Source organism: Prunus dulcis, chromosome 8 (genome assembly GCF_902201215.1).
Source record: "Prunus dulcis chromosome 8, ALMONDv2, whole genome shotgun sequence".
Classification (NCBI taxonomy): Eukaryota; Viridiplantae; Streptophyta; class Magnoliopsida; order Rosales; family Rosaceae; genus Prunus; species Prunus dulcis.
The window spans coordinates 8,306,675-8,334,365 of record NC_047657.1 but is presented as its reverse complement, the minus strand read 5'-3'; the positions used below and the strand labels follow the sequence as shown (position 1 = coordinate 8,334,365).

General features: G+C 35.7%; 5 protein-coding genes across 7 annotated transcripts; 2 read left to right on the top strand and 3 right to left on the bottom strand.

Moving 5' to 3' along the window:
- The first annotated feature begins 310 nt into the window (after positions 1–310).
- LOC117637148 (methylmalonate-semialdehyde dehydrogenase [acylating], mitochondrial) lies at positions 311–7,315 on the top strand. The gene is made up of 19 exons (XM_034371964.1): positions 311–446; positions 528–625; positions 1,015–1,086; positions 1,187–1,348; positions 1,449–1,527; positions 1,630–1,784; positions 2,169–2,232; positions 2,810–2,889; positions 3,501–3,566; positions 4,342–4,389; positions 4,486–4,640; positions 5,473–5,563; positions 5,787–5,867; positions 6,054–6,131; positions 6,407–6,442; positions 6,541–6,584; positions 6,686–6,764; positions 6,871–6,961; positions 7,105–7,315. The coding sequence occupies exons 1-19, from the start codon at positions 422–424 to the stop codon at positions 7,215–7,217; spliced, it is 1,617 nt and encodes a 538-aa protein (XP_034227855.1). The 5' UTR covers positions 311–421; the 3' UTR covers positions 7,218–7,315.
- A 528-nt stretch (positions 7,316–7,843) lies between these two features.
- On the bottom strand, positions 7,844–11,986 carry LOC117638844. 2 transcript variants are annotated; one of them, XM_034373995.1, is made up of 6 exons: positions 11,748–11,986; positions 11,623–11,649; positions 11,233–11,355; positions 10,165–10,411; positions 9,924–9,992; positions 7,844–8,970 (listed from the first exon to the last, which is right to left on the bottom strand). In XM_034373995.1, exons 1-6 carry the CDS (start codon positions 11,801–11,803, stop codon positions 8,119–8,121), a joined length of 1,374 nt encoding a protein of 457 aa, XP_034229886.1. In that variant the 5' UTR covers positions 11,804–11,986; the 3' UTR covers positions 7,844–8,118. The 2 variants fall into 2 exon arrangements, with proteins under 2 accessions (XP_034229886.1, XP_034229887.1); XM_034373996.1 differs by lacking the exons at positions 11,623–11,649; positions 11,748–11,986 and adding an exon at positions 11,090–11,147 and having other exon boundaries at positions 11,233–11,306.
- Positions 11,987–14,499: 2,513 nt separating this feature from the next.
- Positions 14,500–18,473, top strand: LOC117638883. 2 transcript variants are annotated; one of them, XM_034374042.1, is made up of 6 exons: positions 14,500–14,719; positions 14,838–14,864; positions 15,121–15,243; positions 16,108–16,354; positions 16,484–16,552; positions 17,114–18,473. In XM_034374042.1, the coding sequence occupies exons 1-6, from the start codon at positions 14,664–14,666 to the stop codon at positions 18,092–18,094; spliced, it is 1,503 nt and encodes a 500-aa protein (XP_034229933.1). In that variant the 5' UTR covers positions 14,500–14,663; the 3' UTR covers positions 18,095–18,473. The 2 variants fall into 2 exon arrangements, with proteins under 2 accessions (XP_034229933.1, XP_034229934.1); XM_034374043.1 differs by having other exon boundaries at positions 14,501–14,719; positions 14,838–14,982.
- Positions 18,474–20,965: 2,492 nt separating this feature from the next.
- Positions 20,966–22,712, bottom strand: LOC117638396. Its single transcript, XM_034373529.1, has 4 exons — positions 22,445–22,712; positions 21,722–21,885; positions 21,418–21,502; positions 20,966–21,210 (listed from the first exon to the last, which is right to left on the bottom strand). The coding sequence occupies exons 1-4, from the start codon at positions 22,710–22,712 to the stop codon at positions 20,966–20,968; spliced, it is 762 nt and encodes a 253-aa protein (XP_034229420.1).
- A 2,587-nt stretch (positions 22,713–25,299) lies between these two features.
- Positions 25,300–27,444, bottom strand: LOC117638177 (B3 domain-containing transcription factor VRN1-like). Its single transcript, XM_034373299.1, has 3 exons — positions 27,119–27,444; positions 25,701–26,225; positions 25,300–25,625 (listed from the first exon to the last, which is right to left on the bottom strand). The coding sequence occupies exons 1-3, from the start codon at positions 27,227–27,229 to the stop codon at positions 25,389–25,391; spliced, it is 873 nt and encodes a 290-aa protein (XP_034229190.1). The 5' UTR covers positions 27,230–27,444; the 3' UTR covers positions 25,300–25,388.
- Positions 27,445–27,691: the final 247 nt, after the last annotated feature.

Genomic DNA, 27,691 nt, shown 5'->3' with positions numbered 1-27,691 from the left:
AGTGGGAAAATACATCTATTCCTGCAATGATTCTATGCTCTCCTTTCGTTCTTCGTGAAATTGAAACTTCGTAATCAAATTTGATATGGCCACACCTCAAGGGTATGAAATGTACTTAATCTAAAAAAGTATAAAAGAAAACACTCTCCTCAATGGATTAACATGAAAATTTGGCGTATGCATATATATCGTGCTTCATAGTCAGCAATTAAATTTTTAATCAGAAAGTCCCTCCAATCGACAGGTGGGCCCAGGTGGGTCAGCAAAAATCTTAGCCGTCGGATAACATACGAAGAGATTGATACACTGCAGTTACTCAGCCATCAAGGGTGGCTGTTTCTCGCCAACTGATAAAAGCTTCCAAGTCAGTGACACTTTTCATCAAATTGAGCGAAACGAAAAAACAGGGAAAAAAGAAAAAATGTTGCAGCTTTCAATTCAAAGAGGTACACAAGTTAAAACAAAGATGATCTTGATAAAAAAGATTTGAAATTTGATTGCAACGTATTAATATTGTTGTGTTGCAGTGAGAAATTTGAAGGCTTTGAGGCCTGCGATCTTTGCTCTCAGAAGCTCTCACTTCTCCACAGCTGCCGAGCCGTCTTCCAAGCAGGGTAGCCCTCCGGTAATCAATCTTAGACTGGCTTAGCTCCTGTTTGTTTCCTAGGATAAATGAACTCTTTCTCGGGAAAATGATGTATCATTCGCACACATGTAGCTTGTAGTTTTGACTATGTATTTTTTATATTGACGAGTACATGATTTGTTTGTCTTCAAGTGGGTTCATGGTTACTGTTACTGAGTAGACTCCGGTTATCATGATTTGTTTGGCTGTTGAGAAAATAGTCTAAAAACGAAAAGATGAAGAGAAATGAAGTGGAAGCAGCTGTTGGGATTTTATTTATTTTCTTTTCAGGGGTTCAACTTTTGATTTAACTACCAATTTCAAGTGGAGGAAAGTTCAGATTGGAGAATTCTCATTTAATCTAATTTTAATTGGTTTTGTTGTATCAGAGCGTTCCCAATCTAATTGGAGGTAGTTTTGTTAAATCACAATCATCTGCGTCCATTGATGTTATCAACCCTGTAAGTGCATCATATGCTTCAGTTCTTCTTTTCTTTTCTCTCTTGTTGTTAACTTTACAGAATTCATGGTTGTTATCGTGTATTTAAAACTTGGTCATAGGCAACACAAGAAGTTGTTTCACAAGTTCCTTTGACCACAAATGAAGAGTTTAAAGCTGCAGTGTCTGCAGCAAAGCAGGCTTTTCAATCATGGCGCCACACACCAGTTACGGCCCGTCAACGTGTCATGTTTAAGCTCCAAGAGCTTATTCGGAGAGACATTGTAAGTGCGCTGGGTTTGAACTTTGAAATACTCTTTCTCTGTACATTTAAATAAGGATACAGTTGGTTGAGTAATACAAATCTCTTTATTCTGTTTTCAGGATAAGCTTGCCTTGAATATTACCACTGAACAGGGAAAGACATTGAAGGATGCACATGGAGATGTGTTTCGTGGGCTAGGTCAGTGTTTGTACTTTGTTGTGAATAAGATTCTCTGCAGGATAATTACGGAGTTCAGTGGGTGATGTTGAAGCTCTGAGAATTTATTGGTTTCTCATTCAGAGGTGGTGGAGCATGCTTGTGGTACGGCAACTCTGCAAATGGGGGAGTATGTTTCTAACGTATCAAATGGAATTGACACATACAGTGTTAGAGAGCCGCTTGGTGTTTGTGCTGGTATTTGTCCCTTCAACTTTCCGGCAATGATTCCCTTATGGGTGGGCTTACTATCTTCTTCCCCTGTGACATGATTGAATTGAAATGACCATCAGTTTTTCCTTGCCTTTTCATATACATGATTTATCCTTACTATCTTTCTCACCTCTTTTTGGTTTCTTGTTAAAATTTTATTTAAACATTGTATATTCACCAATCATCTAAATGCTTAAGCATGCTGAAACTGTAATAATGCATCTGATCGAGCAATGAATCCTTCTATCTCTGTCTTTATAGTTGCTTCTCACAAGCACACAAACACCAGGGTTTTTTTAAAATTTTATTTATAAAATTTTCTTAAATGGTACTTTATTGACTTTCCATTCCTTCAAATAAAGAAAAAGAAAACATCAACGGTTTCTAATCCTTTCCTGATTTTATTGCAGATGTTCCCACTTGCAGTTACTTGTGGGAATACCTTTGTCTTAAAGCCATCAGAAAAAGATCCAGGTGATTATGATTTACTTAGAACTCACTGTATCTAGTCCTGGAGCATTACCTCCCTCAAGTTTTTGTTTCATAAAACCATAGAAGCAAGAAAAAGTTCATTAAAAAATTTATTTGCACCCTGATGTTTGTGTTATCATATATCAATCTATATTTCATATATTTGTTGATAGATCGTTATAGTTTTTTTTGAGACTGTAGATGTTGTTTCTGTTTGAACTTGTTGAATTTATAACAAGAACTTTGATCTTCAGGAAACTTGAAGGTTGATATTTCAAAACGCTTAATTTCTGCACTGTGCTTAAATAGCATAAATAGGGTAACTTTGCTAAAATATATCAGATGCAAGGATCTACGGAAATCATCAGTCATATATTGATAGATCCCCTTGGATGTCATCTTGATTGTCTGACTTGTTACTTTTTTTTTCTTCATTGCATGTACGCTGGTTACAGCATGGTCATTGTGCATTCTAAATTTTCTTTTACATCTATTTTAGGTCAGTTCATGCGTGCATGGATACACTTTAATCTCCATGCTTTTATTTAAAAAGGGATCTGTTATATTTTCTTTTGAGCAGGGGCTTCTGTAATTCTGGCAGAGTTAGCAATGGAGGCTGGTCTGCCTGATGGTGTCTTAAATATTGTTCATGGAACCAATGTATGATTGTTCTCAAACTACTTTTATTAGCCCTACTATACCTTATTGTCTAAGTTGTGCCTAACTAGATGGCCAGATGCTCTCGACGATTCATGTAGGATTTTGATTGATATTTACTCCGAAGATGTTGAAATTTTTATATATATGTATTTTGGATATATTTGCCATCTCATGGGTCATTGGTGAGAATAGAGTAGAAGGATCCACAAAAAGAAGCCAATTTTTTCACTTGCTTGGGGCTGTAGTTTTTTGTGTAAATCATTATTGTGGGCCCCAGATGTTAACAGTGAAGCAGATGACTCGTGATGCCCTTCCCTGTGAAAGAAAGCTTCGCTGCTTCTTTTATTGATAACTTATTATTTCTAAACCCTGTATATATATCTTAGAAATGTAAATGTAGTTTGGTTGCATGAAAAATTGTGAGCAAGAGAAGCTAAGAGTTTTGCACCTGTAAATCCCAACAGTGCTGTATACCATATGTTGTACAATTGTGTTTATATTTGCAATGATTTTTCCAAAGACAACTTTTGAATTTTTTGGAAGCTTTCATATCAGAAGTTTGGTACCTCTAGTGGAATCGGTTTCCCTGAATGTATATTACATTGTGGCAGGATATTGTCAATGCAATTTGTGATGACGAGGATATAAAAGCTGTATCATTTGTGGGTTCTAATACTGTAAGTTTTCTCACAGTGATTACATCCATATTCCAATTTCTGTATGTACTTTTATGTATAGTTTTATCATCTTAATCTGGAACATTAAGTTAACAACACTAATAGTCCTTGTAGTCTTAACATTCTGGACCGTTATGCATGTTTCAATTTATTTTCAATCCCAAAAAGAAATTAAAAATACCTGAACTCGATTGTTATTCCAATATGTAGCTAACTATTGTGGTTTTCATGTTGTACTCACCACCCCTACATAAAGTCTTCAATTCAGTTGATAGCCATATCACGTCACTGAGAATTTCTTATGAACTCGTAGTTTGTTTGTGGAAGTGATTTTAGTTTCAAAGTAGACCCCAATATGTTTACTTTAGGATGCAAAGTTGCTTAGAGTTAGAAGTATGATAACAATTTAAGTTTTCTCTTTTGAAATTATTTTTCCAGACATTTTTTTAGCAAGACAAATTCGAATGTTGCGTTGAGTGATTAATTTGTTGGTTTCTGTTCTGACACCTTTAATTTGTTCCAACAATTGTTTGTTGACTTACAGAATAAATTTATCTGTCGGGTTTAATATTTCTATTCTTAACTCGGTTGTGAACTTTTGTTCAGACCTGTAAGTTTGCATGTCAACCGCTATGTTTCTGGTACAAAGGAGCATGCTCTTATCATATTTAATTTTTTGAAAGGAAAAATTCTTCTTCTTTTTGCAATTTTATTGTGATGTATCAGTTGGTCTAGCTATACTCTTACACAATGTTTTTATGTTTACATCACAAAGGCTGGCATGCACATATATTCAAGAGCATCAGCAAAAGGGAAACGTGTTGTATTTAACTGTTTCTCTTATGAGCCAAATGGTGGCTTTCATACCCTTGTGCCAGTTGAAAGTGAAATGAATTGGTTACCTGGTTAACTACTTTTCCAGTCTAATATGGGGGCAAAAAACCATGCAATTGTCATGCCTGATGCAAGTGCTGATGCTACTTTGAATGCTTTAGTTGCTGCTGGCTTTGGTGCTGCAGGACAACGGTGCATGGCACTCAGCACAGTTGTCTTTGTTGGAGGTTCAAAGTCATGGTATTATGTTTTTTTTTTTTGCTCTTTTTTTTTTTCCCCCATATGTCTAGTTTCATTAAGGTTTATTATGCCTTCCACATTCGCGTATCCTTTTCTTTGAAGGTTGAAAGTTTTAAACTTACCTTCAGAGTGTTACCTAAGTTATTGACCTTCGATGTCCGTACCTTTTCAAATCAATCTCCACTTGCTGCTCTGGCAACGTTCTATGTTCTAAAAGGCTTCTCCTAAAAGAGTTAAGTGGTGCTTGAGAAGACCAAAAACCAATATTCAGCCTTATTCTGTTTCCTAGAAGACTCCTCTAAAAAAACATATCCAAGATAAGGTTTTAGTAGAACCTTATCTAACCTTCATGTAGATTCAAAATAAAAACATACACTTTCCTCACTTAGGAAAATGGCTTTAGACATTTGAAGAATCTGAATTATACATGTTAACCATCCCTGTTGTGACAAGTCTTATCCTCCTGAAAGCTTCTTTTAAATTTATTAAAAAACACAATGTAAAAGCAGACTAGGAAATGAACATGATTAAGTTCCAATTCTTTGTTATCTATTTTAGGGTAAATGAATTCAATTCTGTACCCAACTTATTAGTATCTATTAATGCTTAGTAAAATAAGTATCAGTTCTATGGAACGTTTTAAGAAGTGACCTACATTCTGTCGTTGCTGTTTTTTGTTTTTTTTTTTGTTTTTTTTCTCAATCATTGGTGTCCCAGATATCTTGTTATTTCCATGTAATCTAGGCGTTTTTAAAATTTTAAAAAAAGAAAAAGAAAAAAGAAAATTGAGTTTGAAGACTGACATTAGATTTTAACTATAAAACTCTTCCAGGGAGAACAAACTTGTGGAAGCTGCCAAAGCTCTGAAAGTAAGTGCTGGAACAGAACCTGATGCTGACCTTGGTCCCGTAATTAGCAAACAAGTAAGCACTTTAAAAGTCTTTTTTCCTTTTTCCTCCCGTTCCCAGACTACCAATTAGGTTACCAAAGAGTGACATTGTTTAAGTCTTCTTTCTATAAATTATCCACATTTACATGAATGACTAACCAAATAACATATTAGTTGTTAAAGTGCATGCTCATGTTGTTGACATTGGCTTCACTCTTTAGTTTCTGTTAATGAATTTTTACTGGATTCGTTCACAGGCAAAGGAACGGATATGCAAATTAATCCAGTCTGGTGTTGAAAGTGGTGCAAGGCTATTGCTTGATGGCAGAAATATAGCGGTAGCATTTTATATTTTGATGCTTCCCACTTATTGCTAACTTGCTAGCACAAAATAGTTTTGACATTTTAATGATAAGTCTCTCCCCTCTCTATGTTATATTAGATAGTTAATGTGCTTGCCAGACTCAGTTTTTCTAAAGAGAAACTGGTCACTTATCTACTTATTCATCATTGGTAACAAACAGGTTCCAGGATATGAGCATGGAAATTTCATTGGCCCCACAATCTTATCAAATGTTACAGCTGACATGGAGTGCCACAAGGTATCTTTTTTTTTTTCCTTCAGATTTTGTCTCTTTCCCTTTCAATTTTTCCATTGTATTTTCAAAACAGATGGTGGTTGTTGGCTACCCAGTAGGGGTTGCCTTTCCATTAAACAGACCCAAGGTCTTAGGCACATATTTGGTAGGATACCAAGAGATTCAGCGCCTTGTATTTGTTTGTTTATGTTGATATGGACTGAAATTTCTGAGGATGAAAATCAATTGAATCTTTATGTTGGAAGGAACTTGATTATTTTCTACCTTCTTTTGTGCAGGAAGAAATTTTTGGTCCGGTTCTTCTTTGCTTGGAGGTATGTTGATTGACTGAATTCCTGTTTCTTTGCCTGTCATCTTTCTCCTTGCGTGGTATGGAGATTGTTAACACATCCTTTGTTCTTCTTAATGTCAGGCTGACAGCTTAGAAGAGGCAATAAGCTTTGTTAACAGAAACAAGTACTAATTATTGCTTCTCTTGTTGCCTTAAATAGCATTAGTTTAGAAGAGATATTTTATGCGGTTTACATGAGTATTTTTTTTTTTTTTTTTTATAACAGATATGGCAATGGAGCTTCTATTTTTACTACATCTGGGGTAGCTGCAAGGAAATTTCAGACTGAGATAGAGGCTGGACAGGTAAACTAAGTCTTTTGAGCATCTGCTGCTGCTGAATTTGCAAGATAATATGGCAAATAAAGATACGCTTTATATCACTCTCTAACTTGTTTTGAGTATGAAATAGGTTGGAATCAACGTTCCTATTCCAGTTCCCTTGCCATTTTTCTCTTTTACCGGCAACAAGGCATCTTTTGCAGGCGATCTGAATTTCTATGGTAAAATATCTCTTCCACCTGTTACTCAACTCTTTTTATGATGGTAGCAATCTGTTTTTAAGTAGTTATTGTTCAAACAATGGTTGTATATAATGAATTATTTCGTTCTGGTAAATTATGAAGAGTTTTTGTATGCATTACAGGTAAGGCTGGTGTCAACTTTTTCACCCAGATCAAAACAGTAACTCAGCAATGGAAGAATTTACCCGGCAGCGGTGTAGTTAATCTCGCAATGCCAACTTCTCAAAAGGCATAGTTACCATGATTACAAACATACATGTCCCTTTCTGGAACTCATCTGAACAATACAATAAATCAATGTCAAGGTCGTCTTCCAGTTATATTTTGTGCTTTCTTCCGCATTTGGTTTCTTTGTTTCGAGGCTCTCGTTTTTCTTTTTACTGTGGTGGTTCCTTTTGTTAGGTGGGGCTTTTGATAGGGCAAAACATATGTTTAAGCAAGAAATTGTACTCGTTAAAAAGAGGTGACCTAGCACACTTTGTTAAATTATGGCCAGATGAGGGAATGAATGGTCCAACTGGTCATACTCATTCCGGAACGCAGTCAAAAGACGAAATTTGGCTTAACGAATTACTGTAAGGAGTTTCACCAAAATGTTTTAACTAAATAATTTTTAAAAGTTGATGAAGAATTGAATTAATATTCATCCAAACCAAACATTCCCCTAGGGAAATTAGTATCATCTCTACCCTCTGCTATTCCCAATCAATAATATAATGACAAATAAAATAATTTTTTTACGTGTCATTGGCAAAACGTTACAGGTAAGTTTTTTTACTTCAGTAGACCTGTATGATTCATAGTGATGCTGTCGGCAGATGAATCTAAAATTCGAGTTGTTTCGGAAAAGCAAAAGAAAAATATTAAAAATGAGAACAAGACTAGCTCTCTACGTTAAAATATTTTATAGGTTTTTTTTCCCCCCCGAATACAAGCTATAGTTGGAATTATAAGGGGAAAGAGGATTTCTAATACACACTACCAAGGTGTCCCATAGTCTGCAACTCAATTCCATTGGACTGACCCAGTTGGCAACAGTTTATTGCTTTGAATTCGTGTAAAACGAGTTTAGTGGGTTGTGGTGTGATGGTGCCGATTTATGTTATGTTCCACAAAAACTCATTCTTCCTTAGAACTTAATTTGAGTTCTGTTGTCGTTGTTGCATCTTTTTCTGGTGTTTTTTGCCATTGAGATGCGATGCCATGACAATCTCATTGGGGCAGTGCACATTACAAACATTGCACGATAGAGTTAAATCCTTCATGCTTGGAACTTCAATCGGGTTTCCTTCTTGGCTTCCATTGATGGATGCAACTTCTGCTGGCTCCTCTTTAGATTTATAAGAAGTCTTTGTCCCTGAAGCTGGAATGCTATTTTTCTGACTTGTCGCCTTTTCATCTATAATAACTTTTTGTTTTGATGCACTGCTCGTTGGCCGCTTTCCTGGCTCCTCCTCTTTAGGTTGATGAGATTCCTTTGACTTCGGGGGAATTTTTGGCGCAAATGGCCAGCTCTTTGCTTTCAGTGCCTCGCATGCCACCTTGTGTTTTTTGCCTTGGAGGTGGGAGTTTAAAGTTGCTTCACTTTGAGTTGTTAGCTGACAGAGAGCACAAGTCCACTCTTTCTGGACATTTTGGGAAGACTCAAGAACTTCTCTACCTGTTGCAACCTCAACTGATTTTTCTTTAGTCTCCATGACTGCAAATGTACCGTTTTCTGTCTGAGTGAGCTTAGCTTCAGCCTGGTTCTCTATTTTCAGTTTCTCATATACAGCCTTGTGTATTTTACCGTCCTGGTGGGAGTTAAAAGTTGTATCACTTTGGGTTGTTACCTGACTGAATGCACTTGTCCACTCCTCAACGTTCTTTGAAGGTGGAGTGTTCAGAACTCCTCTCTCTGATGCAACCCCAATGGCTTTTTCTTCAATATCCATACTGGGAAATCTGCTGTTTTCAGTCCCAGTGAGATTTGACACTGCCTGACTAACCTGCAAATGCAATGAAGATGAGGTCCAAAAAGAAAATTGTTTTACTGCATCCAGTCTTCTCAGATAAAGCATACAAAGTTCTGTTGTGATAATGGAAATGAACAGACTACTAGCACAAAGAGTTTTTAAAAAGTCAAAGAAAGTCAAAGAGAGAGAATGTTTGCATAAATTTTTTGTGGAACATTAGGCTATTTTTTTTATTCACAATCATCTGGCGGAGGTAGAGTTTAATATTTGGGGTGGCCACAAGCTTTAAAACTAAAGGATTTTTTGTGCAATCTATGCTATACTCTTTATACGTTCAAAGAGTTTAGAAGATGATGGGGGGACCCAGGCCATCTCAGGCCTATGAATAGTTCCGCCCCTGTCTGCAATGCTTTGATATCCTTCTGTGCAACATTAGGCTTTCTGGATTTGGACTGTATGAAGAAGACCAGGGAAGGTTAGAGGTTAGCTCATCAAATTAATAAATTAGGCTCTTAATTATATTGCAAATGCAAACTTAATTTCACAATATTCTCTCTTTAAATCAAGCATAGTTCAAAATCAAAATGAAATTCTGAGTCAGAAGAAGTAGACAGAGAAACCTGTTAAATTCAGAGAGACGGGCCAATGGCCCACTACTAACAACACCAATATTGTCCCCAACTTAACCACCTACAAAGCCCAGTAGATGTGGGGTTTTATCACAAAAGGCCTCGGTATTATTAGTAGTAGAACCATTCATTATATTTTGTATTTTATTTAGTCAAGTTTCTGATATGGGACTTGATATTCTTCAACAAAACCTAGTCAGAAGAAGTAAACAGAGAAACCCAGAATTCAGGGGTTATTGCAACGATCACAGTTTTAGAATTTCATCTATGAAAAGACATCAACTAGAAACCACTGCAGTGTATAGAAACGTGTAATGAAACTTGTATGAGTTGCATCAGGGATCTCACACAATGTACCTCTTTATTCTCCAGAGATGAAACTGCTTTCAACTCTTTGTCATCGGGATTTGACTTTGTTCTCTCAGACTGAAGGAAAAAAGTACTATTAGTCCATCTCTGACAACGATTCTCTAGAATATGTTTTTCCACAGGTCAAAGCATTTATACTAGTGCACACACCTCTAGGCATATTCTAAAAACTAATTTATTCCTATGATACATAACAACATATTTTCTTCACCAAGTTCGACCTACTTACTTTGGAAGCAACAATTTTTTCCAGAGCTTCAGTTCCATTCTCCTTTACATATCTCTCCACCTCGGCAAGAAAATTGTCTCTGTTAAACGAGGATTTCTTCCGCTTGTTGAACCAGTTGATAACAATTTGGAGGTCCATGGACAGGCATGGACAGATTAGGTGTTTATAGACATAAAAAGCTCCATCGAAATGAGGTATCACCATACAGAAGACGATCATGAGCCTAATATATGGCCACAGAGGGAGCCTGACAGGTACAGCAATGGAAAATTAAGAAACATTGAAACAAATTTTATAGCTCCTCACGATCATTGAACAATAAAAAGTTAAAACAAATGTCAGCACTATGCCCAAAAGGAACTAACTGATATCTAACTCTCTAGATTTGATATGTGGCATTTGCCGGAACAAAAATTCTGAAGCTGAACGAATAAATTACAACCATTTCATAAGTTTGAATTGAATTAGAAAAAAGCAATGAGAAGAATTTTAAATAATCCTATTCTTTAGGCATGCTTTCATATGTCTGTAAAACTATTGTATATAAAAAGTGTGTTTTACCACCAAATGTGACCATATAATTGTGAATGTATTACCAGAAAGCTACCACATAATAGATCACAACCATCTTAAAAGGTAACTTCAAAAATATTTATGACATTGTTTTGTCTCAATAATACCACAATGAACGGATATGCCACACAAATTCACTTCTGAAAATTCCACACTAGCCACAAGATTCCGGCTTTTGAGAACAGCCAGATTGTGAAAATTTCTGCTCTCCTTTTGATTATAGTGAAGGCTAGGAAATCTTTGAAATTCCTTTTTCAATTTTATTACGGCTTCTCCATTTGTTTCCCTTATGTACTAAGAAACAAATATTATGGACAACCAAATTAATTGGGCAAAATTTGGGGGAACTCACATTCCAGAAGGGCTTTCATAGTAACTTGGCTGAAACTTCAGTTAAAAGCTTCTGTTGCCTAAAATATGCAAGGTTTCAACTTTTGTATTCATTTATTTGGAAACCAGAAAAATCAAATGCAATAAACTAAACAACAGAATTACCATTTTAGAAGCTTCACAGATGCACGTTCTAATAGCAGAATCAATGAGAAGACAACCCAATAAGTATTCAACTTCACAGAATCTGAAACAGAATTGGCCTCAATCGCCCTAATGGAACAACATCTATCAAAAAACAATCAACACAGTATCAACATTAGTAAAAAATAAAATCATTATCAAAAGCATCATCATCATAAAATGCAACATCGAAAAATTACTCTCATTTTAGACAAAAGAAACAGAAAAAAAATAAAAAATAAAAAAACCCCTTTTCCATAGATGCTAAAGTGAACACTAGTAGGATTTGTCCCAAGAAAAAAACACTAGTAGGATGAAAACAGAGTTTCTTCAAAATAAAATAAAAATGTGTGTGGGGGCAGGGAGGCTTACAAAGGATACACCAGAGCAAGTAGAGGCCTGCAGACAAAGAATCACAAACAACATGAAATGATGAACAAGAACATTTGCTCAACTCAACTGTACCAAGATTTTCATTCTCTTAGAAAAAAGCATACCACGCAAGAACATCAAAGCATCGAAGTAAAAATGCAACAAGACCCACAAAGCCCATCTTGAACTTCAGCTTCTTTGTATGGTTTCCTTGTCGTCGTCGTCCTCAGCTTTGAAATCGGAATTTGAATGACCTGGAGAAGAAAACCTTGTGAAGAAGCAAGACTTGTCCGTACAGCGTGGAACTTTTGTTCAGAGTTTAGTTTATGATAAAAGTAAAGTTTTCCATGCCACTGGAAAGTCAGTCGTCCTACCAAAAGAAAAAGGAAAATATAAAATATAAAATATAAAAAAAGGAAACGCCAGAAGTCGTGTTTGGAAAAGAGTAATGATACACTTATCATATTTTTATCTCATATTTTTATACCACATGATGTGGCACATCAATTAAATTAATGAAGTGTATTTTAATTAAGACAATTAAAAAAATAAATACTAGAATAAATCATAAAGGAAAATAAAATATTAAATAATTTTAATTGATGTGGTTGTCCACACCTCAGCTGCCACATAAGATGGTATAGGAATATGATATAAAAATATGGTAAGAGTAGCATTATTCTTTGCAAAATTAGTAAAAAAATATTTAATTATTGTTTTATCCCTGAAACGGGACGCTCGATCTCACATTGCTCCTTAAAACTGAAATTTTCTCATTTAATCCTTAAAATCTCTAAAAATGCTGAAATTTTCTCACTTTATTACTTTTTTCAATTTCCATCAACAAAACTAGGGGTGGGTGCGGTCTGATTCGGTTTGATTTTCACATCAAATCGAAATCAGATACGAAACTATTTAATCGGTCTAGTTTTAGTATATAAAATAAAAAAAATTGAAACTGACTGGTTTGGTTTGAACCGGTTCCAGTCTGATTTCTAATTTTTTTTAGTTTTGGACTGGATTATTATTATTTTTATACATATTCCAACTAAAATTTTAATTTTTGGGCTTGAAAATTTACAAATGATCCAATTTCATACAAAGAGAGATATTGAGCGTAGAAAAGGGAGATTTTTTGAAGTTGGGCTTGGGGAAATATTAGTTATGAGATTAAAAAATGTAACATTGGATTTAAATAATTTTGTAAAAAAATTAAAAATATACACAACCAGTCTAGTCCAGTCCGATTTGGTAAGGTGTGAAATTGGAACTGGAACCTGTTGGAATCAGTCAGGTCCGGTTTGGTGTCGGTTTGTTGACTTTTTTAGTCAACCGATTTTTTCCCCTTTTTTTCATCTGGTCTTGCTTGATATTTCAATTTTTTGACCTTTATGCCCACCCACTGTTAATTGTGCTGACGTGGCATGTGTATTTTAGTAATTTTAGCTATTAAAAAAACAAAAGATTTGTTTGTTTACTAAAAAAAAACATAAGTGAACATAAGCTTAAAAATGCCGACGGGGTCTAATATAGTGGAAAATGATCTTAACTTGTAGAACAATGGTCTCAAGTTTGAAACCCTCTGGCATCTTGGTATTGTATATGTGAGCAATGGTTGACCCAGGAATTTTTATAAGTAAATTTAGGTTTTGTCCATTTTGGAAATCAAAAAATAAATAAGGGCAATTTTGTCCATTTTGGCTTCTTTTAAAATTTTTCTCTCTCCTTTGGTTTTTTCCAAAGCCCCCCAAGTTTCTACTACACTACCCGAAAAACATGATGATTGAACCCAAGAAATAGATGATCAAACATTCGTCAATTAAATAAAGAGAAAAACTACAAAATTCATTTGAACAAACCTTGCCTCAAGATGGTAATGTGGTTAATGAATCACATAAAGAAAGTTGTTTTCCACCATGCTATGTCTTTCACGAGTAGTTTGCTTACATTCTTTTTGTCAGTCATTTCCTTTTTCTCTCTTTGTTTCCCTCATGCAACTCTTCATTTGGTTCCCCCTATGTTTTTTATTCAGTGCCTAGCCAAAATCAGCCTCAAGAAGTTAAAGTTTAAACCAAGACAAATTTACTCACTTGTTCAAATAAAAAGAAATACAAGAATTTCAACTAGGCCAGTATATAAAATGAAGATCATACGCACGAAATACATAATTTAAGGACAATAAATCAACACTTAAATTATTATAAATGTGCGATCTATCGAGTTATCATGAAGAATCATAGCAATGGACATGTTATGCGTCAACTTTTCATCCAATAAATCTATATCCGTTTCCAAAAGTCGGGATTTGTTGTATGCATTAGCTCTAGAATCACTACAGTTATTCGAGTAGCATATACTATCAAAGAAACTATAACTGATTTAATAAATGAATAACTTAATCTTTGAGACAAACATATGGCGTCAACACTATGCCAGAAAAATAACCTTGAGAGTTGAGTGACTACAACAGGCACAATAGTCGTACGTATCAAGTGACAAACACTTCAAAATAGACACTGCAGATAGCCTCTCCCTCCCTCAAAACTTTTTTGAAACACAAAAACAATGGACAATGGGAGACACTTATCCCTTTCCAGAAGTTCGCGTTGAGGCTACATTGATGATGTTGCTGTGAGAATGTGAAGGTAAAAAGTCCCACATTGGAAAGTTGTAAAACCTAACAAGGGCTTATAAGGAGTTGGGCTACTCCCCCATTGCAAATTGATTTTGAGGTGAAACCTCAACTTCCTTCAGTTGCTCGGTAGATTCTTCCATTTCTAAAGTTTGTTTTTAAGCAAGCCTATGTTCACTTATGTTTTTTCAGTGAACACTGTTTGTTTCGATATTTTTTTTTTGGACTCAATTTGCGAATATCTTTCCAGTTGTAGTGAAACTTTACCTTTTAAGGTTTGATCGCAAACTTGACCCCGCTGTACGGACAAGTCTTGCTTCTTCACATGGTCTTCTCCAAGTCTTTCAAATTCCAATTTCAAAGCTGAGGACGACGACAAGGAAACCATACAAAGAAGCTCAAGCTCAAGATGGGCTTTGTGGGTCTCGTTCAATTTTCCCTTCAATGCTTTGATGTTCTTGCATGGTATGCTTCTCTCTAAGAGAATGAAAATCTTGGCACAATTGAGTTGAGGAAATGTTTCTTAGAATACAATATAATTTTTCATCATTTCATGTTGTTTGTGATTTTGTTTTTTTTGCAGGCCTCTACTTTCTCTAGTGTATCCTCTGTAAGCCTCTCTTCCCCCACACACATTTTTATTTTGATTTGAAGAAACTCTGTTTTCATCCTTGTAGAGTCCACTTTAGCATCTTTCACTTTGCTCTTGTGCATAATCTTGAATCTGGGTATTTTTCTATTTCTTTGCCAAATGAGAGTAATTTTTCGATATTAATGAAAATGATGATTTGGATAATAATTTTATTTTTTATTGATTTGATACAATGATGATGGTTTACTTGATGTTTATTTTATTTTTTTGACAGATGTTGTTCCATTAGGGCGATTGAGGCCAATTCTGTTTCAGATTCTCAGAAGTTGAATACTTATTGGGTTGTCTTCTCATTGATTCTGCTATTTGAACATGCATTTATGAAGCTCCTAAAATGGTAATTCTGTTGTTTATTTTATTGCATTTGCTTTTTCTGGTTTCCAAATAAATGAATACAAAAGAATACAAAAGTTGAAACCTTGCATATGTTAGGCCACAGAAGCTTTAACAGAACTTTCAGCCAAGTTATTAGGAAAGCCTGTCTGGAATGAGTTTGAGTGAGGTGGTGAGTTTGAAACGGAGATGTCGAAATAAAATTGTACAAGGAATCTCAAAGATTTTCTAGCCTTCACTAGAATCACAAGGAGAGCAGAAATTTTCACAATGTGGCTGTTGTTCTCAGTAGCTACGGAATTTTCAGAGGTGAATTTGTGTGGCATATCAATTCATTGCGGTTTATTGAGACAAAACAGAGTCTCATAAAGAATTTTGAGGTTACTTTTTTAGACGGTTGTGATATATTGTTCATGTTCTCAGATATGTGGTAGCTTTCTGGTAATACATTCACAATTATATGGAGTCGCATTTGGTCGTAAAACCACATTTTAAAAACTAACAGATATGAAAACATGCCTAAATCATAAGTTATTTGAAATTGTTCTCATTGCTCTTTTCGAATTCAATTTAAACATATGAAATGGATGTAATTTATTCGTTCAGCTTCAGACTTCTTGTTCCAGAAAATGCCACATACCACATCTATATACATAGTTTCACGGACTTTTTACACAGAAACTTTTAGTTTTTTTTCTTTTTAAATGAAAATGAAACCTATTGAGTTCCCGAGTTAGATATCACTTAGGTCCTTTCGGGCATAGTGCTGACATTTGTTTCAACTTTTCATTGTTTAATGATCATGAGGAGCTATAAAATTTGTTTCATCTATTTATGTTCCTTGTTTTTCCATTTCTGTACCTGTCAGGCTCCCACTGTGGCCATACTTTAGGCTAATCATTGTCTTCTGGTTGGTGATACCTCATTTCGGTGGTGCATTTTATGTCTATAAACACCTTATCTGTCCATGCCTCTCCACGGACCTCCAAATTGTTGTCAACTGGTTCAACAAGCGAAAGAAATCCTCGTTTAACAGCGACAATGTTTTTACCGAGGTGGAGAGATATGCACAGGAGAAAGAACCTGAGGCTCTAGAAAAAGTTGTTGCTTCCAAAGTAAGTATGTTGAATTTGGTGAAGAAAATATCTTGTTATGCCTAGAGTTGTATAAATGCTTTAACTGTGGAAAAACACATTCTATGGAATCGTTGTCAGAGATAAACTAATAATACTTTTTTGCTTCAGTCTGAGAGAACAAAGTCAAATCCCAATGCGAAAGAGTTCAAAGCAGTTTCATCTCTGGAGAAAAAAGAGGTACACTGTGTGAGATCCCTGATGCAACACCTACAATTTTCATAACACTTTTCTATACACTCCAGTAATTTGTAGTTGATGTCTATTGTTAGATGAAATCCAAGAACTGTGATCCTTGCAATAACCCTTGAATTTTGGCTTTCTCTGATTACTTCTTATGACTGAGAATTTCATTTTGATTTTGAATTATGCTTGATTTAAGGAGAAAATATTGTGAAATTAAGTTTGCATTTGCAATATAAGTTAGAGCCTGATTTATTAATTTGATGAGCTAACCTTTAACTCCCTTGGTCTTCTTCACGGATTCCAAATTTATCCAGAAAGTCTAATGTTGCATAGAAGGATATTAAATCAATGCAGATGATTCTGAATAAAAGAAGCCTAATGTTCCTCAGAAAATATATGTGAACATTTTTCTCAAAATGCTTTCGTTGACTTTTTAAAACTCGTTGTGTTTGTCAAAACAAATTGGGAGATTTTACTTTACTTTTTTTCTTTCTTTTTAACATTTTGTACATGCTCATTTCCGTTTTTGCAACCGAATTTCGTATGCATTTGCAGGTTAGTCAGGCAGAGCCTAATCTCACTGGAACTGAAAACAGCAGATTTCCCAGTATGGATATTAAAGAAAAGGCCGTTGGGATTGCATCAGAAAGAGGAATTTTGAACATTCCACCTTCAGAGAAGGTTCAGGAGTGGACAAGTGCAGTCAGTCAGGTAACGACCCAAAGTGATACAACTTTTAACTCCTACCCGGACGGTAAAATACACGAGGCTGTATATGAGAAACTGAAAATAGAGAACAAAGCTGAAGCTAAGCTCACTCAGATGAAAAATGGTACATTTGCGACCATGGAGACTCAAGAAAAAGTTGTTGAGGTTGTTACAAGTAGAGAAGTTATTGAGTCTGCCCTACAAGTCCAGAAAGAGTGGACTTGTGCTCTCTGTCAGCTAACAACTCAAAGTGAAGCAACTTTGAACTCCCACCTCCAAGGCAGAAAACACAAGGCAGCATGTGTGGCACTGAAAGCAAAGAGCCAGCCATTTGCGCCAAAAATTGCCCCGGCTTCAACTGCAAAGGAATCTAATCAACCTAACAAGGAGCAAGGAAAGAAGACAACGAGCAGTGCATCAAAACAAAAAGTTATTCTAGATGAAAAGGTGCAAAGCCAGAAAAATAGCATTCCAACTTCAAGGACAAAGACTTCTGATAAATCTAGAAAGGAGCCAGCAGAAGGTGCATCCATCAATGGAGGCCAACAACGAAATCGGAATGAGGTTCCAAGCAAGAAGGATTATCGTATTTGGTGCAAAATTTGTAATGTGCACTGCCCTGGTGAGATTGACTTGGCATCTCATATCAGTGGAAGGAAGCATGAGGAAAATGTGCTACAACAACAACAGAAGGCAAATAGTGTTCCAAGAATGAATGGTCCCCCTCTGTGGTGCAAGATTTGTAATGTGGGCTGCTATACTGAGTTGGACATGGTATCTCATCGTAATGGAAGGAGGCACTTGGATCTTGAATCGACTGGAATGTAGGGGTTGTGGACAGATAATGTTGGTTCCTGGCATTACTCATAAAGATACTGTAGGGAGAAAAAAAACAATCATGCTCATGTATTTTCTAATTGTTTTCTCCTTTGTAGGAAACTTAGGAGATGGCCCTATTTGCATTTAGAGGTAGCTGGATTTTACTACTGTCTTGTCAAGCCAGTGAAAATTCAAATAAACTAGTTGTGAACGTGTGGCCACAACAAGTTGTGAATTTCGAAGAATAGGGTTGACAGTGACACAAACACGATCTCTTCTGACTTGTTAAAGTACTTCATCATAAACATTTTGTTGAAATTCTTTACACCATGATGTCGGATTGTGGAAAAAAGTATAGAATCAAATCCTTATTAGGCCTCTATTTCAACTTTCTATTGTAACATTTTTTGATCATCAATGAAGTTGTTATTTGACTGAAAACATTAATTGAGCTCAAGCTTCAACTTTTGATTGAGTGCTCAAACTTCACCTCACTAAAGGACTCCCAAAGTAATAGAAAATAAAAAATAAAAAAAAATAAGCACCAAATGTGGAATACAGCAAATATAGAAGGGAAAAAACCTTGGCATTGATTTATTGTAATGTTCAGACAGGTTTCAAGAAAGGGAAATACTTTTCGACCCAATTCGTAAACATACAATTGGAGTTTATAGCTGAAATACTTGTAGCTCCATACTTTTCCTCGTTAAGAAATTTTATTTCAATACCAGAATCATAGAGCTCAGTATTATTGTTATTGTTTTACCTCCCATGGGTAATTTGCATGCATGGTCTTCCATGGACATGGTAGCTGATTCTTAAGCTCCTACTTCGAAATCAATCTATAATTCCTGTTACTCGTGACCGCAGCAATAGACCACTATCCTACCTACCATTGAAACTAATGGGACAGATATTTGAATGATGCATCACCAACATAATGAATGCAATTTGTTGAGTTATCATGAATCAACATGGCAACAGAGCCCTGCGTTGCTATTTAATCAAACCCTTTCAAAAGTCAGGTTGTGTTGCGATTAACGCTAGAATCATTGTTGTTATCTAAATAGTAGATACTATCAAAAACTATATCTCGATTTAATCAAGTTTTAAAGCATTTCACATTCTGAACTGTTGGTGTGACTTGGACTTGCACACCAAGATTCTCGTATTGATTGTAATTTATTCCCTTTTCTATTTTTGCTTTCCTACTGTAAATAGAGTTAGGGTTATAGTTTAACTTAACTTCTAAGGTTACTTAGCCTTTAGCCTCCAAGGCGTTGATGTACTCAAGGTCTAAAATATCGGGAGTTTCGGAAATATCGGTGGTCCAAAAACACGGATATATCGATAGAAATATCGAGAAAATATCGATATTGATAAAAATTGAATAAAAATCACGGAAATTGTGAGAAAAACTTGGAAATTTTTATTGAAACTTTAGAGGATGTTTACTTAGTCAATTGTCTATTATTTTATCACAAAAAATTGGAAGGAAATGCATGTCATGGTGGGTTTGAGTGATTTAAGTTGATTATGCAGCGACCTGACAAACATTGTGACTTTAGAAAATATGTAGTAATTAGTGAAAGAAAATTAAATACTCCATAATTTTTTAGTTATAATAATTTACCTCAATATATTACACTTGATACATATGATAAAATATATGAGCTTAACCAAAAAAACAAATATAAAATGTATGAGTAACTTAGTACCACGTAGAAGGAATTCCTATTAAAATTCAGACTTAGTATCACATATAATGAACAATATTAAAACTCGAAGTGAATAATAATAAAATTCCATAATATATAACAACAACAAAATACTACTCTATTATAAAATAATAAATAACATTAAATATGCTTAAATTTATTCTTAGGGAATTTTTTTTATATGAAAATTTATCTTAGATAATATTAGCTTGTAGACATTTTTAAAGACCTTATAAATATTACAAGCTGAAGATACATACACAAACTCAACCGCAGCGAGTTAGATAAGGCGTTGTGGTTGATTGAGAAAGGGAGGGGTTTGAATCCCTATGTGCTCAAGAGTGAGACTTTTCAACATTCTTCATGTATTTTTCGGTTTAATTTTGTGACATATTGCCCAATAATGCATGAAAAATGTTGAAATTATCGTCCACGACATTATCGCGATAATATCGACAAAAATATTAATATATTAACGATAATTAAGTGAATATGTGCAAAAATATCTTCCACTAAAAAAAACGATACCAATATTTAATACACTGGATGTACTATATGTTCTCTTGCAAGGAGAATAATACATTGAAAATGCATGGCTTAATTTTTAAGACAATCATATGACGATTGGCCGACATCGACACCCTAGGAGAAAAAAGAGCCTGCACCAAGCACAATAGTCTTACGTGTCAAGTGACAAACGCTTCAAAATTGACAATGGGAAACACACTTATCCCTTTTCACAAGTTAGCATTGACTAGGAAACAAGATAAAAACCTAATTACACAATATCTGTATAAAAAGGAAATAAATATAATCCTAATAAACTAATAAATAAATATCCTAACTAAGCTAGGATCTCGCTAACACTCCCCCTCAAGTTGGAGCAAAGATGTCACGCATGCCCAACTTTTCAAGCGAGTTGAGAAAGACCATAGTAGACACAACTTTCGTAAAAACATCTGCCAGTTGATACTCAGATGATATAAACGGAAAAGAAATAATTTCAGCATCCAACTTCTCTTTAACAAAATATCGATAACCTCCACGTGCTTTGTACGATCATGTTGCATAGGGTTATGCGCAACTGCAATTGCAGCTTTATTATCACAATACAAATCCATGGGTTTCTGGGGTACAAACCCAAGATCTCTCAACAATCTTCTCAACCATAGTAACTCGCACACACCTTGAGCCATCCCACGGTATCGGCCTTGGCACTAGACTTAGACACCACTTTTTGCTTTTTACTCTTCCAAGTAACAAGATTACCACCAACAAATGTGAAATACCCATACTTGCAAAACATTAACCCATTTCCAAGAGTTACTTTCAGATACCTCAAGATGCGCATCACAGCACCCATATGATCTTCACTAGGAGAATGCATAAACTGACTCACTACACTCACTGCATATGCAATATCAGGACGTGTATGAGATAAATAAGTCAATTTCCCCACAAGTCATTGATAACGCTCTTTATTTGTAGGGACTTGATCAAGATACAACCCCAACTTATGATTCTGTTCACTAGGGGTATCAATTGGTTTACAATCTAACATTCCAGTCTCTGCAAGTAAATCCAAAATATACTTTCTTTGAGACAGAAAGATACCATGTTTAGATCTAGCAACTTCAATCTCAAGAAAGTACTTCAAATCACCCAATGACTTCATCTCAAACTCGGAAGCCAAATACTTCTGAAAATTTTGCATTTATGCCTGATCATCTCCAGTCACAATCATATTATCAACATAAATAATTAAAGCTGTCAATTTACCTTTATGACGCTTTAGAAACAAAGTATGATCTGAGTTACTCTACACATACCCAAATTTCTTCATAGATGCTGCAAATCTCCCAAACCACGCTCTTGGAGACTGCTTCAATCCATATAAAGACTTCCACAGCTTACACACAACACCCTCCTTATAGGTTATAGGAATACCAGAAAGGAGATCCATGTAAATCTCCTCCTTGAGGTCACCATGTAGTAACACATTTTTGACATCGAATTGTAATAAGGGCCAGTCGCGGTTAGCAGCCAGGGACAATAGTACATGCACAGTATTGAGCTTTGCCACTGTAGTAAAGGTCTCCAAATAATCCACTCCATAGGTCTAAGCATAACTCTTTGCTACCAATCTAGCCTTGTAAAGGTCAATGAAACCATCAACTTTATGCTTCAAAGTAAACACCCATCTGCATCCAACATCTTTCTTCCCTTGTGGCAAAGGAACTAAATCCCATGTTTTATTCTTGTCAAGGCATCCATTTCAACATTCATGGCATCCATTCATTTGGGGTTAGATAAAGCATCCTGCAGCTTAGTTGAACACATACACTAGATAATTGACACAAATATGATGCGTATGACTTAGACAAACGATGAGTTGACACATAATGGCTAATGGAATATTTAGACTTGGCATGTATATCAGGAGAATATTTTATTTTAGGTTTCCCACGAGTGGTTCGTGGGGGTAACTGATAAGCTAACACAGATAGATCATTAGAAATTACCTTATTTGATTCACTATCAAGAGCCTATTGGGGCACTGGCAGGGCAAATGGAGGTATTGCATCGAACTCATCCATACAAGAATAACTATCATTATTTTCAGATACAGGCGACTAGTCACTTGCTTCAGTGTGACCGGTCGTTTCGAGATCGAGAGCACTTGCTTCATGTCCAGATATGGGCGACTGGTCGTGTTCCAAAGGGCGATCAATCATTTCTTCACAGGGACCACAAGTTTCATCACCAGATAAGGGCAACCGGTCACTTACTTCAATGCGACAGATCGTTTCCTTCCCGAGAGCAGTATCTTCAAACACATCATTCTCCAATCCAAGACTCTCCAATTCACTCCCCCTCTCCCCCTTGAATTGGAGAGAAGGGAGAGACATAATAGGGCACTTCTTCATGAAAAGTCACGTCCAAAGTAACATGCACCTTCTGGGTAGGTGAATGATAGCACTTATAACCTTTATGAGTAGAAGAGTAACCAATAAAGACACATCGCAGAGCACAAGGATCTAGTTTACTATGTTGATGAGATTAGACATAAACATAGGCAACACACACCCAAAAACTTTAGGGGGCAACTTGGAGACTGAGACAGAGGAAACATGGTCACCAAGTACATCATGTGGAGTCTTGAAATCAAAAACCCTGCTAGGAGTATGATTAATCACATTGGCAGTAGATAAAACAGCATGCTCCCAAAGATGATGGGGAACATATATGTCCAACATAAGAGAGCGGGCAACTTCAAGTAACTGACGATTCTTGCGTTCAGACACACCATTATGCTGAGGAGTAAATGGGGTTGTCTTTTAGTGAATAATACCTTGAGCACAGAAGAAAGATGTCAAAGTGTTATTCACATATTCGTCTCCGTTATCAGTCTGGAATATTTTGACCCGAGCATGAAACTGAGTAGACACCATAGTATAGAACTCTGGAAGTATGAAAGTAACATCATGTTTATTTTTCAGCAAGAAAACTCAAGTTAGTCGGGTACAATCATCAATAAATGTGAGGAACTAACGAAATCTGTTCGAAGTAACGCGAGCCAGACCCTACACATCGGAATGCACTAAATCAAAAGGCTTTGCAACTTTACTGTCACTCAAAGGTCACTCAAAGGAAACACAGTGCGATGACTCTTGGCCAAAATACATGTCTCACATTTAAAACTGAACTCATCACAAGAGCGGAATAAAGGTGGAAACAAATGCTTAAGGTAACCAAATGATGGGTGTCCCAAGCGACGATGCCATAACCAAATTTGTTGTTTATCTTTGACACTGCAACGTTGAATAGTATTAATGACACGATCATGAACTGGTGCAGAAGGCAATGTCAAATAATATAACCCCTATCCGTTTACCATACTCAATCGTCTCGTGAGTCTTGAGATCCTGAAAAGAGCAATGCGTAGGATAGAAAGTAGCAGAAGCATTAAGTGTATCAAGTAATTGACCAACAGATAACAAGTTACAATGGATATTGGGAACTAGTAACACATGAGACAAGGACAGAGTAGGAGTGAGAGAGATTGTGCCCTCAGCAGTAATTGGATAGGGCAAGCCATTAGCACTAGTTATGTATGGGTCACGAGTGTTACTAGACAACTCATCAAAAAATTTATTATCATAAGTTATATGATCAGAAACACCAGTGTCAATTATCCAAGTATTGGAGCCAGTACCTGGAATAGAATTAGAAACACACAAATTTACAGAGGCAGCAGTAACAACACCAATAATGGAGTTATCGCCTATAATTATAGCAGAAATTCAACAGATCACGACACAGTATATAACGGAACACAACAGAGACACAAATACGGCAGATGCACGAAGAGAACAGAGTACACAACGGAACACAGCAAATGCACAAATATGACAGATGCACGAAGACAGGCACGAACACAACAGAGTACACAGCAAAGACACAAATACGGCTGATGCACGAAGACAGGAATGACACAAACATAGTAGAGGCCCACGAACACGACAACACAACACACAAACCCATGAGGGCACACACGGTACAGGTAGAGAAAATATATATAGGGATAGAACACGGGTGGGCACAACACATAGGCCACCATAAAAGTTGGCTCTGATGCCAAGTCAAACAATATGGATAGAATATTTTTCAGGTTATATTTCATTCTCCAAAAGAAGGTATTTATAGTACAATGATGTAACCCTAGTAGAGTCAAAATATGAAACAAGATAAAAACCTGATTACACAATATCTATACAAAAAGGAAAGAAATATAATCATACAAATATTCTAATTAAGATAGGATCTCGCTAACAAGAAGAGCTTTATGTTAATATTAATTCAGTTTCAATAATCAAATATTTTGATACACTCAAAGAGAGAAGGGTTCCACTTCACTAGGTAAGCTCTTTAAATTTTTTTTGTAATCGACCATATTTTTTTTGAAGTTGGACAATGTGTTTAATTTGGTATTTATTTATATTTTATACTTCTTTGTATTATATTTGCTTGTAATGTGGGCTTGTTTGATTTATAAAATTTTATTCACATTTTTGTTTCAAGAGAAAAAAGACTTATAATATTTTTCTTGTATAAAAAAAATTTAGCCTACCTTTATAAAAATGGGGGACTTTGGAAAAAACCAAAGGAGAGAGAAAAATTTTAAAAGAAGCCAAAATGGACAAAATTGCCCTTATTTATTTTTTGATTTCCTAAAGAATCCTTTACATTTGCATGTCTTTGGTTTGAAAGTTGAGAGGTTTTTCTGTCTTTTTTGAAAAAGTTTTGGCTTTTTCCAAAAGTGAAAGGTTTTTTATGGGCAAAACCTAAATTTACTTATAAAGTTTCATGCTTTTAGAAGAGGAGAAAATTACTAGATTAATAAAATTTCGACGAAGATGATTTTATGATAATTTGTCGCTAACGGTACATGTTATACTTAAAATACTTTTATAGGAAATTAAAAAGAGGTTTAAATAATTCAAACAGCTACATTGGAAAATCATCTTTTACGGATCAAATTAAAAAGAAAAAAGAAATCAAGAATAAAATGGTATCCCTCGCAATCAGCATCTAAAAATGCTTACTACCAGTGCAACGTTGTTCGTGTCGATAAGCTCAAAGATGCAAACATCTCCTTTTTTCAACAAATTTTCCTTTAAAAATGCTCTCCAGCCAGCACTTAATTGATCATTGTTACGATGAAAAATCAGTTTCACAGCCCACGATCTATCTCCGACCCAAAGCCTCACGATTTGGTTCTCCACTGTAGTGAAATGCTTCCGAAAACTAGCTGGAATATTCTGCATAACATAGATAATATTAGTATTGAATAACCAAACGAAGTTGTATAATTATTTGTTGTCAATGACCCTTACCATCCCAAGGTGTTTCCGCAAAGTGACTTTGAAGAATGGGTGGCTTGAGACGAACTCATTGGCAGCTTCAACATTAACCCTTTTAGATGAAGATGAAGATGATGGCCTTGATGAAGAATGAGGATTTGTTCTGCTTTTCTCATGAGGCAGAGGAGATAGCAAAGGACCAGTTTTGTGCTTCGTTTTTGGGAAGGTTGGAAAATACTCCAAACTTTCAACAGACTTAACATCATCTTCTTCATCAGTTTCTTCAATCAGGGTTAGAGTTATGGGATAATCCATCTCTGTGCCGCTTTCATCAAATATCAAAACGTTGAATTTTGAGTTCCCTTCATACCGGAAAAGTAAGGAGTTGCCTTTTTTGAGAGAGTAAAACTCAGAGAACTCTGGCCAACCCTTTCCAAACCAGACCTCACCATTACATCTTCTGAGTTTGATTTTCCATTCTGAACCACATGGGAGTTTAAGGTGTATTTGATCTGATAGATGCTCAGCACATTTGTCCAGAAATGTCTTTGGCACCCTCTGCACAAAACAAAAGCTTGTCAAGCAGCTATTTCATGCGCTTTGCCTCCTTCAGTTTTGAGTTACAAAGCTTTTTCTGTCTTCTTTTTTCGGGTGACCGTTCTTATATAACACCAATTGAAAAGAACTAAATTGCAGGATAGTAAATGCAGCATACGCTTTATTTCTCTGCCAATGTAAGCTTGGATATGTAAGATGCAATTAACAAATATAGATAACAATATTTCGTTACAAAGACCACAATTCGGTTCGATTTCCAGAGCTTTTTTGAGTTCCTATTTGAATGTAATAGTGATTTTTTTTTTTTTTTTGGTGATAGAGGTGCACAATTTTGATTTGCACCCTAGACCTTAGAAAAGTCAGTACCAAGATTTCAAAATTAGGCAAAACTAGAATTTGGCATGTCATCTAAATTAGCCTATTTGCACTCTCTACATTGGGAGTCTTGTTTCAAGTCTAATTGCACTCCCAGACCCTTTTTCAAAAACTTAATGAGGCACCAATTTAAAATGGAAAAAGAATATATATATATATATATATATATATATATAATTCAAACAATGAGCAAAAATGAGTTCTGATTTTGGACAGAAGAAACATGAACACTTACTATCTGTCAAACTAAGCAAAAATAAGAGTTGTAATTTCTTGGTGGCCCATAAAATTACTATGATGGGCAGTGTATGTGTAGGGGAAGGTGAGGAGAGTAGGAGAGAAGAAAGAGAAGGAAAAAAAACTATTTTTCTCATAATACTTTTTCTAAGATTGGATAAGAGTAAAACACCAGAACTAAGTAGTGACTAGTCAGCCACCAAGAACATCGATAGCATACAAGTATTCTGTGCTGCAGAGCATGTACGTATTTAGTTGAAGAGAGAGTTGGGCTTGCTTACAAGTCTTTTGTTTCCAGAAATCTCGTCTGCGATCATGTTAAAAAAATGGGGAGTTGTAGCACGAAACTTTGGACCTTGAAGATCAATTTTCTGGTGAGGAAAAGCAGCCATTGTAGGTAGCACTTGAAAACTTTAAGATGTGTTTTCTTCAAGATAAAGCCAATGTAGGAGGCAGCTATGGCTTCACTTCGTTTCTATGCTGAGTTGTGCCATCTCAGCTAATTAAATTGAGTTCAGGGGCAGGAAGTTGTCAAGTTTATGAATGAAGGCTCTGCCAACCACAAGCACTTGACATTAAAGCTGAAAAGCTTGGAGGGAGAGATTTAAATTGGGATGGGGAGTATTGAAGATTTTCCTATACAGGTAGAGGGATTTAAATGTTTGTGTATCATCCAAACAGCTTTTTGGGGAGTCAGAATACAGCTGTAGCCATATGAATATGAAGGCTACGTTCAGGATTTGCAGATTCAAGCCTACAAAACTGATGAAGAGATGCTTTTTTTTAAAGCAGAAAGCAGAAAGTTTTCACCAAAATGTTCTAAGCTAGCTAGAGCACCTAATATATGCCAGCAT